General features: G+C 42.0%; 1 protein-coding gene across 6 annotated transcripts in view; it reads left to right on the top strand.

The window, feature by feature from the left end:
- Positions 1–12,514, top strand: part of LOC137378421 (short transient receptor potential channel 4-associated protein-like) — a 151,731-nt gene that overhangs the window by 19,893 nt on the left and 119,324 nt on the right. For 4 of the 6 annotated variants that reach the window (XR_010976598.1, XR_010976597.1, XM_068048749.1 and 1 more), the window contains exon 2: positions 4,041–4,172. The exons of 1 other annotated variant lie outside the window; for it this stretch is intronic. Coding sequence is in view for 3 of the 5 variants with exons in the window: in XM_068048749.1 (XP_067904850.1) it covers positions 4,041–4,172 (132 nt within the window). In the remaining 2 variants the exon portion in view is untranslated. The remainder of the gene's footprint in view (positions 1–4,040; positions 4,173–12,514) is intronic. One more of the 6 variants, XM_068048751.1, reaches the window with a different exon arrangement.

The raw sequence follows: 12,514 nt of genomic DNA, 5'->3' as shown, positions 1-12,514 counted from the left end.
ACCAATAATGAAGTAAAACATACACACGCGTTGAAATATTAAAGCCCCTTATTTATATTAGCTCCTCACACACATCTGGTTAAAAAAAAGGATTTTTGTTTATAGTGCTGTTGCAAAGAAAACAAAAACAAGTTTAGGCTGAATGCTTGTCTTTAGTTGTGGTTTGGCGTCCCATATACATATAGATGGCTGTCACTGAGATCTTCCTAGAACAGTTCTTTCCAGGCAATATTGAAGATCAGTTTGGGTAGGCTTTCCAAGAAATGCAGCTACAAAGGCTTCAGATAAGCCTTACAGCAGAAATGCAAGGTTTCAGTTTCCACACATTCGACACGCAGGGTTTGTTTAAATACAGTTGAAAATAGGAAACTGACACACCGGAAGTGCAGAGTTTCTTTTCAAGAGAGAGATGAGCTGGGTCTTCTTTGGCAAGCAAAAACCACTGTCTGTTGTAACAGTTCAAACTGAAACCAAAAACAGTCTAGAAGTCAAGCCTCTTGATCTCTATAAATCTTGACCTTTCACTTCTTTGTAAACATTTCCCCGAGTCAAAAACAGCCCCGGCTGGGTGATTATCCAGACAGGTGCCTTCCAGTAAGACTTGTTTATAAGCCAAACCCAGGAACATTCTGGTGACTTTAAAACAAAACACAAAGTTCAGCATCTCTTCAAGATTCCAGATGAATCAATGTCCATAATTCAACCATAAGACCTTAAAACATATATTTTACAAAAAAAAGTAGAAGTGCTCTGGTAACAAGTCACAAATCATTGAAGGTTGCAGAGCAGATTGAGAAAGTGGTTAATAAAGCATATGGGATCCCGGGCTTTATAAATAGGGGCATAGAGTACAAAAGCAAAGAAGCTATGATGTGCCTGTATAAAACACTGGTTCAACTGAAGTATTTTATCCAGTTCTGGGCACCATATTTTGGGAAGGATGTGAAGGCATAGACAGGGTGCAGAAAATATTTATGAGAATGGTTCCAGAGATGAGGAACTTCTGTTAAGTGGATAGATTGGAGAAGCTGGCGCTGCTCTCCTTAGGGAAGACCCTAGGATGCAGAACATCAGGTCCAGGGTACTTGTCAGCCTTTTAGAGCCATTAGTTTTCCTCGTACTTTTTCTCTAGTGATAGTGATTGTTTTAGGTTCCTCCCTCCCTTTTGTCTGTTGATTTTCTTATGCTATTGGGTTCTACCTTGAAGACAGATACAATGCGGCACAGTGGCGCAGTGGTTAGCACCGCAGCCTCACAGCTCCAGGGACCCGGGTTCGATTCCGGGTACTGTCTGTGTGGAGTTTGCAAGTTCTCCCTGTGTCTGCGTGGGTTTTCTCCGGGTACTCCGGTTTCCTCCCACAAGCCAAAAGACTTGCAAGTTGATAGGTAAATTGGCCATTATAAATTGTCACTAGTAAAGGTAGGTGGTAGGGAAATATAGGGACAGGTGGGGATGTTTGGTAGGAATATGGGATTAGTGTAGGATTAGTATAAATGGGTGGTTGATGTTTGGCACAGACTCGGAGGGCCGAAGGGCCTGTTTCAGTGCTGTATCTCTAAACTAAACTAATCTACTTGTTCAACCTCTCTGCAATTTCCATGGTTTCCATTATTAATTCCCTAGTCTCATCCTCCAAGGGACTAAAACTTACTTTAGCAACTCTCTTCCTTTTTATATATTTGTGGAAGCTTTTACTGTCTGTTTTTATACTTCTTGTTCCTTTACTCTCACTCTAATTTCACCCCTTTTTTTTAGGTCGCCCTCTGCTGGTTTCTAAGACTTTCCCAGCCTTCTAGCTTACCAATAATCTTTGCAGCATTGTACACCTTTTCTTTCAATTTGATACCATCATTAACTTCCTTAGTTAGCCATGGATGTGCATCCTCCTCATAGTCTTTCTTTCTCAATGGAATGTATCTTTGTTGAGAGTTATGAAATATCTCCTTAAATGTCTGCCACTGCTTCTCTGCTATCTTACCTTTTAACTTATTCTCTCAGTCCACTTTGGCCAATTCTGTTTTGATACTCTTGTAATTGCCTTTATTTAAGTTTAAGACACCTGATTCAGATCCAAACTTCTCGCTCTCAAATTGAATGTGATATTCATGTTATGATCGCTCTTCCCTAGAGGATCCTTCACAGATTAATTAATCCTGTCTTGCTGCACATTACCAGATCTAAAATAGCCTGTTCCCTGGTTGCTTCCACAATGTATTGTTCTAAAAGAAACTGTCCCAAATACACTCTACAAACTCATCCTCCAGGCTCCCTTTGCCAATGTGATGAGCCCAATCAATATGAAGATTAAAAGCGCCGATGATTATTGCAGTACCTTTCCTGCAAGTTCCCATTATATCTTGATTTATACTCTCTCCTACAGTGCAGCTACTGTTGGGGGGTGTGTAATCATCTCCCACCAATGACTTCTTTGCTATTTCTTATCTCCACCCAAACTGATTCTGCATCTTGATCTTGCAAGCCATGTTAATTTATTACTGCTGTACTGATCTGATCCTTTATTAAGAGCTACCCACTTCCTCTTTCTTTCCTCCTATTCTTCCTAAATGTGAAATGCCCTAGAATATTTAGTTCCCAGCCTTGTTCACCTTGCAAGCACGTCTCTATAATGTCTATCATGTCATACCCCTTTATTTCTATTTGTGCTATCAATTTATCCATCTTCTTACGGATGCCGCATGCATTCAGATAAAGAGCCTTTATTTCTGTCTTTTTATCATTTTTTCCCCACTCTGACCTAATTTGCTGGTAGACTCATGTTTGTATGCATTGTCCCTTCCTGTCATACACTGGTTATCATTAGCCGTGTCACTACTCTGCATGGTTGCCTTGTCCTTTCTTGTTAACTTTCTAAATTTCCTCTCACCTCAACCCCTCCCCCCCCCCCCCCCCCCCCCACCGGCCATTATTTAGTTTAAAGCCCTCTCTATAGTCCTAGTTATACGATCTGTCAGGACACTGTTCCCAGCATTGTTCAGGTGAAGGCCATTCCAATGGAACAGCTCCTTCTTTCTCCAATACTGGTGATAGTTTTTTCCAGGGGTGTGACAGTCGGAAGTAGGGTTAGGAGGGGGAAGGGATATGTGAGTGGAGAGTGATCTAAGGAAGTGATCAGAGATAACTTTGTGATTGATATGATGGGAGTAGTGAGGCCAAATGAGATGACAAGGTCAAGACTGTGGTCGTGAATGTGGGTTGGGGAGTTTATGTGAAGTTTGAGATCAGGTGAGGATAGGAAGGCAGTGAACTCAAGAGCATGATGAACTGAGATGGAGCTCAAAATCGCTGAGGATGAGAAGTTGCTCAGTGCTGAGGGAGGAACGCAATGAAGATATGAGAGAAAATTTTTATTGCACTTCAATGGACTGTAGAGATTGAGGATTTTGAGAGGAGTGCAACAAGATGAGATGTTTAAAGAAGAATGTGCCAGAGGAGTAGGCAGACAAACTGGTGTGATCTGCTAAGAGCCACACTGCCACCACGGTGGGTTAGGCAGTGCAAATGGTGGAAGGAGGCTTCATTTCAGGGGAAGGTGCAATCACCCCTCAGCCAGGTTTTTGTCAAGGCTGTGATGTTGATTAAATCATCCACAATAAGTTGATGGATAGCAAGGACCTTGGTCACAAGTAAACGGATGTTCTGGAGGGAGATGTGGAAAGGGGCAGGAAGGGCAGTGAAGGAGGATATTTGAAATAAAAGCAATGCAGTGACAGTCAACATAGAACCACAGATTTGTTAACCCTCTCCTCCCCCTCCCCTCCCTTTCATGGTGAAAACAACATTCCCTTTTAGTAATTAAATTTCGCTAACTCAATACTCCCTCTTACTGATAAACCCCAGAGTATGCAATAAGGAGTAAGATCTTACTGCAAAAGACTAGGAGCAAGAGTGGGGTTGTTGGCCATAGGGGTCTCTTCCAGTTTACAAGGGAAAATAGAAAATAGATTCTTAGGAAACCTTAAACCAAAATTACGTGCCGATTGTAGTTTTTAATTTCAGAATAACATCTAACTGTTTGCAGATTCCAGATTCTTTGCTGAGAGAGAGGGACAAAACTGCGAAATGGAATGGAATCCCACATCTGGTGCAGAAATTATACATGAACAGCCAACCCAACAATGACGGGCTGTTGCTGTGCCATGGTATTTTAAAGGTTAGTACTAAAGAGTGTCGTACACTATACTGGAATAAGCCTAAAAACAGCAATCACGTCACCTCTCAACCTTCTCTTTCCCAGTGAGGACATGTCCAATTGATATAATCACTCCTCTTAATCCATCCCTGGATTCCTTTGATCATTCTGGTTGCTCATACGAGCATGGAAATTAGGAGCAGGAGTAGGCCTCTCAAGCAGGACCCTAACTAAAGAAGTTAAGGAAAGCATTAAACTTAAGGATAAAGCATCTGGGCGGCACAGTGGCGCAGTGGTTAGCACCGCAGCCTCACAGCTCAAGCGACCCGGGTTCAATTCTGGGTACTGCCTGTGCGAAGTTTGCAAGTTCTCCCTGTGTCTGCGTGGGTTTCCGTCTGGTGCTCCGGTTTCCTCCCACCTCCAAAGACTTGCAGGTTGATGGGTAAATAGGCCATTAAAAATTGCCCCTAGTGTAGGTAGGTGGTAGGAGAATGTTGGGGATGTGGTAGAGAATATGGGATTAATGTAGGATTAGTATAAATGGGTGGTTGTTGGTCGGCACAGACTCGGTGGGCCGAAGGGCCTGTTTCAGTGTTGTATCTCTTTAAAAAAAAAATAAAATAAATTGTGCAAAGATGAGTGGCAGGTCAGATGATTGGTCAGAATATCAAGAATGGCAGAGAATGACTAAAAGGTTAATCAGGAGAAAGAAATTAGAGTATAAGTTCAAGCATATTCAACGTTCCGGAAGAATAGGCAGAAAGGAAAAGGAGGTGGGGTAGCTTTGTTATTAAAGGAAGGGATCAGTGCAGTTCTGAGTAATGATATAGGTGTAATAGATCGTGATGTAGAATCGGTTTGGGTGGAAATAAGGAATAGCAAGGGAAAAAAATCACAGGTAGGACTGGTCTACAGGCCCGTGAGGAGTTGCCTCTCTGTAGGACAAAGTATTAATCAGCAAATAATGGAGGCGTGTAAGAAGGGCACTGCAATTATCATGGGTGATTTTAATCTGCATATAGACTGGACAAATCAAATTAGCAAGGGTAGCATGGAAGATGAATTTGTAGAGTGCATCAGGGATTGTTTCTTAGAACAATACGTTGCAGAACCTACCCGGGAACAGGCTATTTTAGATTTGGTAATGTGTATTGAGGTCGGAATGATGAGAGATCTCGTAGTTAAGGATTTTCTTGGGGGAAGCGATCATAACATGGTAGAATTTCAAATTCAGTTTGAGGGAGAGCAACTCTGGACTCAAACCAGTGTCTTCAACTTAAACAAGGGCAATTACAGAGGTATGAAGAAAGAGTTGTCTAAAGCTGGCTGGGAAAATAGACTAAAGGGAAAGTCAGTAGATGAGCAGTGGCAGAATTTTAAGCAAGTATTTCATAATGCTCAGCAAATGTTTATTCTGGTCAGAAGGAAGGAAGTCCTCAATAAGAACGATGAACCACCTGTGGAAACAAAGGAAGTTAAGGAGAGTATCAAATGAGAAACAAAGTCGTACAAAGCGGTGAAAGCTAGTGGTAGGCCAGAGGATTGGGTGACTAAAAAATCTAAATAAAGAGGGAGAAAACTGATTGAGAGTAAAATGGTAAGAAATATAAAAACAAACAGTAAGAGCTTCTATGGGTATATAAAAAGGAAGAGAGTAGCTGAAGTAAGTGTGGGACCCTTAGAGGATGAGACTGGGGAATTAATAACAGGGAAATGGCAGATAATTTAAACCAGTATTTTGCATCGGTCTTCATGGTGGAGGACACTATAAACATCCCAACAATAATAGATGAGCAAGGTGTAAATGGGAGGGACAACCTGATGGGACTAAAAGCAGACAAGTCACCAGGACCTGATGGCCTGCATCCAAGCGTTTTAAAAGAAGTGGCTGCAGAGATAGTGGAGGCATTGGTCATAATATACCAAAGCTCACTGGATTCCGGTCGGGTATCAGTGGATTGGAAAACCACTAATGTGACACCCCTATTCAAGAAAAGAGGGGGACAGAAAGCAGGAAACTATAGACCAGTTAGCTTAACATCTGTCATCGGGAAAATGCTGGAGTCCATTATTAAGGAAGAAATAGCAAGACATTTAGAAAAACATAATGCAATCAAACAGTCAACATGGTTTTATGAAAGGGAAATCATGTTTGACAAATTTGCTAGAGTTCTTTGAGGATAGAACAAGCAGAGTGGATAAAGGGGAACTGGTAGATGTAGTGTATTTGGATTTTCAGAAGGCGCCACATAAAAGGTTATTGCACAAAATAGGAGATCAGGTTATTGGGGATAATGTGTTGTCATGGATTGAGGTTTGGCTAACATACAGAAGGTAGAGAGTTGGGATCAATGGGTCTTTTTCAAGTTGGAAAGCTGTAACTAGTGGGGTACCACAAGGATCGATCCTGGGGTCTCAACTATTTACTATCTATATTAATGACTTGGAGGAAGGGACAGAGTGTAGTGTATCCAGATTTGCTGATGATACAAAAATAGGTGGGAAGACATGTTGTGATGAGGACACAAAGAATCTGCAAAGGGATATAGATAGGTTAAGTGAATGGGCAAAAACTTGGCAGATGGAGTTCAATGTGGGAAAGTGTGAGGTCATCCACTTTGGTAGGAAGAATAAAAAGGCAGATTATTATTTAGATGGAGAAAGACTACAAAATACTGCAGTACAGAGGGATCTGGGTGTTCTTGTACAGGAAACACAAAAGGTTAGCATGCAGGTGCAGCAAGTAATTAGGAAGGCAAATGGAATTTTGGCTTTTATTGCTGGGGGATTAGAGTTTAAAAATAGGGAAGTCTTGTTACAACTGTATAGGGTGTTGGTGATGCCGCACCTGGAGTACTGCGTTCCGTTTTGGTCCCCGTTTAAGGAAGGATATACTCGCATTGGAGGCAGTTCAGTAAAGGTTCACTAGGCTGACTCCTGGGATGAAGGGGTTGTCTTATCAAGAACGGCCAAACAGGTTAGGCCTTTATTCATTGGAGTTTAGAAGAATGAGAGGTGATCTTATTGAAACATACAAGATTCTGAGGGGGCTTGACAGAGTAGATGTTGAGAATATGTTTCCATTGGTGGGACAATCTCGAACTAGGGGACATAGTTACAGAATAAGGGGTCACACATTTAAAACTGAGATGTGAAGGAATTTCTTCTCTCAGAAGGTGGTGAATATCTGGAATTCTCTACCTTAGAGTTGTGGAGGCTCAGTCACTAAATGTATTTAAGGAGGAGGTAGATAGATTTTTGAAATCTTGGGGAGTCGAGGGTTATGCGGAGCAGGCCCGAAAGAGGAGTTGAGGTCTAAGACAGATCAACCATGATCTTACTGAATGGCAGGGCAGGCTTGAGGGGCTGAATGGCCTGCTCCTGCTCCTATTTCTTATTTTCTTATGCTTTTATGAGAGGAAGCTAGCTAGAAATGTAAAAACAGATAGTAAGAGTTTCTACAGGTATTTTAAAAAGGAAAAGAGTAAGTAAAGTGAGTGTTGGTCCTCTAGAGAGTGAGAATGGGAGTTAATAGATAATAAGGAAATGGCGGATGAAATGAACAAATATTTTGCTTCTGTCTTCACTATAGAGGATCCAAAAAATAATCCAGTAATAGCTGTAAATCAGGAGGTGGAAGGAAGAGAGAAACTTGGTGAAATTACAGTCACCAGGGAAGTGGTACTGAGCAAACTGATGGAGCTGCGGACTGACAAGTCCCCGGATCCTGATGGGCTTCATCCGAGGGTCTTAAAAGAGGTGGCTAATGAGGTAGTAGATGCGTTGGTGGTCATTTTTCAAAATTCGCTAGATGCTGGAAAGGTTCCATCAGACTGGAAAGTAGCAAATGTAACCCCTCTATTCAAGAAGTGGGAGGGGAGGCAGAAAACAGGTAACTATAGGCCAGTTGGATTGACATCTGTCGTGGGGAAGGTGTTAGAATCGATCATTAAGGAGGCTATAGCTGGGCACTTAGAAAAACTCAAGGAAATCGGGAATAGTCAGCATGGTTTTGTGAAAGAGAAATCATGTTTAACCAATTTATTGGAGTTCTTTGAAGGAGTAACATGAGCTATGGATAAAAGGCAGCCTGTTAACGTACTGTACTTTGATTTCCAGAAGGCATTTGACATGGTGCCACATAAAATGTTATTGCGCAAAGTAGGAGCTCATGGTGTAGGGGGTAACATATTAGCATGGATAGAAGATTGGCTGGCTGGCAGAAAACAGAGAGTATGCATAAATGGGTCCTTTTCTGATTGGTAGGATGTGACGAATGGAGTCCCGCAGGGGTCTGTGCCGGGGCTTCAACTTTTTACAATTTGTATCAATGACTTAAATGAGGGGAGCGATGGCATGGTAGCTAAATTTGCAGATGACACAAAGATAGGTAGAAAAGTATGTCATGAAGGGAACATGAGGTTGCAGACCAATATAGATAGGTTGAGCGAGTGGGCAAAAATCGGTGACAGATGGAGTATAATGTGGGAAAATGTGAAGTTATTCACTTTGGCAGGAAGAATAAAAAAGCAGTGTATTTCTTAAATGGGGAACTACTACAGAATTCCAAGGTGCAGAGGGATCTAAGTGTTCCACTGCATGAGTCACAAAAAGTTAGTATGCAGGTTCAGCAGTCATAAAGAAGGCTAATGGAATGCTATCCTTTATTACGAGAGGAGTTGAAAATAAAAGTAAGGATGTTATGCTTCAGTTATACAGGGCATTGGTGAGACCACATCTCGAATACTGTGTGCAGTTTTGGTCTTATTTAAGGAAGGATGTGAATGCGTTGGAGGTGGTTCAGAGGAGGTTTACTAGATTGATGTCTGGAATGAGCGGATTGTCTTATGAGGAAAGGTTGGACAGACTCGGCTTGTTTTCACTGGAGTTTCGAAGAGTGAGGGGAGACTTGATTGAAGTTTATAAGATCCTGAACGGTCTTGACAAGGTGGACGTGGAAAGGATGTTTCCTCTGTGGGTGAGTCCAGAACAAGGGGGCACTGTTTTAAGATTAGGGGTCGCCTTTTTAGGACAGAGATGAGGAGAATTTTTTTCTGAGGGTTGTGTGACTTTGAAATTCTCTGCCTCAGAAGGTGGTGGAGGCGGGGTCATTGAATATCTTCAAGGCGGAGGCAGATAGATTCTTGTTAGGCAAGGGAGCCAAAGGTTATTGGGGGTAGATGGGAGTGTGGATTTCAAGACATAAATGGATCAGCCATGATCTTATTGAATGGCGGAGCAGTTTTGAGGGGCCATATGAGTTAGGAGCAGAAGTAGGCCATTCCATCCTCAGTATGCTAAGAACTACATTGACAACCAATTTAAGATTGTCAGTCAGGCTTGCAGTGTGGTGCATTTGCACGTACTGGAAGCTACATATATTAATACACAGTATCCTGTTCTTTGCAGACAGAAAGAACATGTACACACATTGTGCCTGTTTCAGCTAAACAAAGTGAGCAATAGCCATTGGCTGGTTCATTCCTCAGGGCAATGCCTTGACCAATCAGAGTCAAGCTGCCTGGTTTAAATTTCAAACAAAGTTTGGCAGTTAATTGTCAGTCACCATAACTGATGCATTCTCCATGGCAAGGCCTCTACCAATCAGAGTCCACTTGCCAACCAATCAGCACTGTTCTCAGTATAAATTTGTTGCTTCCCTTACATTGGTATTCTTGCGGATTGTCCTGATGAGTGCAAGACGAAAAGCTTCGACAAAATGTCTCTAATTTTAGCAATACTCAAGTTCTGTACTACCAAACAACTGCTCTTTACTTCCCTAGTTTTGCGGCTGGCTAGAACACTTGCTGCAACACAGTTCAGGTGTAGACCGTCCCAACCATATAGCCCCCACTTTGCCCAGTACTGGTGCCAGTGCCCACGAACTGGAACCCACTTTTACCGCACCAGTTTTGGGCCACGCATTAACTTCTCTAATCTTATTCGCCCTATGCCAATTTTCATGTGGCTCAGGTAAGGTCATAAGAACTAGGAGCAGGAGTAGGCAATTCAGCCCCTCGCGCCTGCTCTGCCATTCAATACGAGCATGGCTGATCTCATCTCTGCCTCAACTGTACTTTTCTGCCCGTTCTACATAACCCTTCAACCCTTTACTAGTTAAAAATCTGTCTATCATCTATAGATTATTACCTTTGAGGGTCTGCTTCTTAATCTGCTGCCTAGCTCCTCATACTGACTATGCAGAACTCTTTCCTTGTCCTGCCTATGTCGTTGGTACCTACCGCCTCCCATTTTAAGTTCCTCTCCAGCCCTGTGCAGATGTACCAAACTCTGGCACCGGTCAGGCAACACAGCCTTCTGGACTTTGCTCTCTTGTATCCTTTCAGTAGCTGCAATATCCTTATACTGTGGTGACTGGAACTTTACATGTTTTAATTGTGGTTGGACCAAATCATTTATGAAGTGGCAGGATTATCTCACTAATTTGGCTCACTGTTTATCATACCATGGGCAGTGCATCACACTGGAATGAGATTCACTAATCCCACACCACTGATAGCTCCAGTAATGGCTCATGAGTCCCACAAGCACTGCTGAAACCCCTGCATAGGGTATTTCAAAATATCTTGTGGTGCTGTGGCCTGTTAAGTTATGAACTGCAGTGCAGCTTACTTGCTGTCTTAAGGTGAGGACATCTGCACAGTAACGGGAAAAAACTACTGTCAGTCTTGGCAACCAGCACATCCTCCTTGTTCTCTTTCCGTGTGAAGAAATTGGCAAATAAAAGGTGAGCAATAGTGGCCAACTTTATCTTCTGTGAATCTAACTGATTATTGTCATAACGAGAAATCTTGCATGTACTGAGTGAATGGGTTTGGGAGCAAACCAGGATGAATCCATCCACACGTCTCCCCTCCATAGCCTCTAATGTTGAAGCACCCTCCCATGCTGACAATTTCATCTGCACAATGATGGCTCTTTTGCTCTGGAACATCTGATTGAATTGGCAGTTTACTTCAGTTTTCTGTTGCTAGATTTTATGCCTCTTGATTCTGAAGTAGTGCGTGCAGCAGAAAAACTAATTACAACTTACCGATCCTTCGATATAAGCTGTATAAATTACCCTTTAGTCTAATGTCACTGAGTAGGAGAGTTCCAGGGTGCATAATTCGTATAGCTTCACCGAATCGTTAAAAACTTGCAGCACAGAAGGAGGCCATTTGGCCCATTGTCCATGTGCTGGCTTTTTGAAAGGGCAGTCGTGCTTGGTCCTACATGGCCACTTTTTGTCCGTAACCCTATAAGTTCCTCATCCTCAAGTATCTGTCTAACTCCCTTTTTAAAATTATTTATCGAACCAGATTCCACCGCCTTTGTGGTAAAACATTCCAGCTCCTGACAACTGAGTGAAAAAACTTCTCCTCTCCCCTCTTTTTCCAATGATTTTGAATCCATGACTCTAGTTATTGACCCACTTGCCAGAGGAAGCAAGATTTATCTATTGTTTACATTTATTTAATCTATCTTATTTACTCTGTCAAAACCCCTTATCATCTTGAACACCTCAATTAGGTCACCTCTTAAACTTCTCTGTTCCATGGAGAACAGTCCTAACTTTTCCAACCTCTCCTCATAACTGAGGTCCCTCATCCTTGTAAACCTCCTGTGTACCCTTTCTAAAGCCTCTACATCTTTTCAGAAATGTGGTGGCCAGAATTGTCCACAATACTCTAGCTGCGGCCTGCCTAACCAGGGATTTATAAAGTTCTAACATGTTTTGTTTGCTTTTATATTCTATTCCTCTATTTATAAACCCAAATAACCCAAATGCTTTTAACCACCTTATCCAGTTCCCCAACACCTTTTAAGGATTTATATATATATGGACACTAAGATCTCTGCTCACTTAAATGTTTCAAAATTGTAATTTATAGTATATTGCATATACAGATTAGTCCTCCCAAAGTACATCACTTCACACTTCTCTGCATCAAACTCCATTTACCAGGTTTCTGCCCATTTCACCATCCTGTCTGTCTTGAAACTTATAAGTATCCTCAACGCAATCTACTACTCTGCCACGTTTCACATCATCTGCAGACAATATGGCATTGTTTATTGAGTTTCTTTGATCCTGAAAAATGTTCAATTCCCCGGCTTTGGTATTCCTGATCCCTTGAATATAGGTTTGCAGTGAAAACGTTAATTATGATTAGTTCAGCTCAGTGATTAGTTCTTGGATGCAATGACTGAACCTTGCCATCTGAAAATTCCAATTGTGAAGGGTCTTGCTGAGCAGGCTGGGGGTCACTGGTGGTGCAGTGGCATAGAGTGTACACTGAGAATTCTGTGCTCTCCCTCCCACCCCAATTTGATATAGCGCTAATGAGTGCAATAGGTAA

This window comes from Heterodontus francisci, chromosome 16 (genome assembly GCF_036365525.1).
Source record: "Heterodontus francisci isolate sHetFra1 chromosome 16, sHetFra1.hap1, whole genome shotgun sequence".
In the NCBI taxonomy this organism is placed as follows: Eukaryota; Metazoa; Chordata; class Chondrichthyes; order Heterodontiformes; family Heterodontidae; genus Heterodontus; species Heterodontus francisci.
The sequence above is the reverse complement of the archived record's forward strand: the minus strand, read 5'-3'. Positions and strand labels throughout refer to the sequence as shown.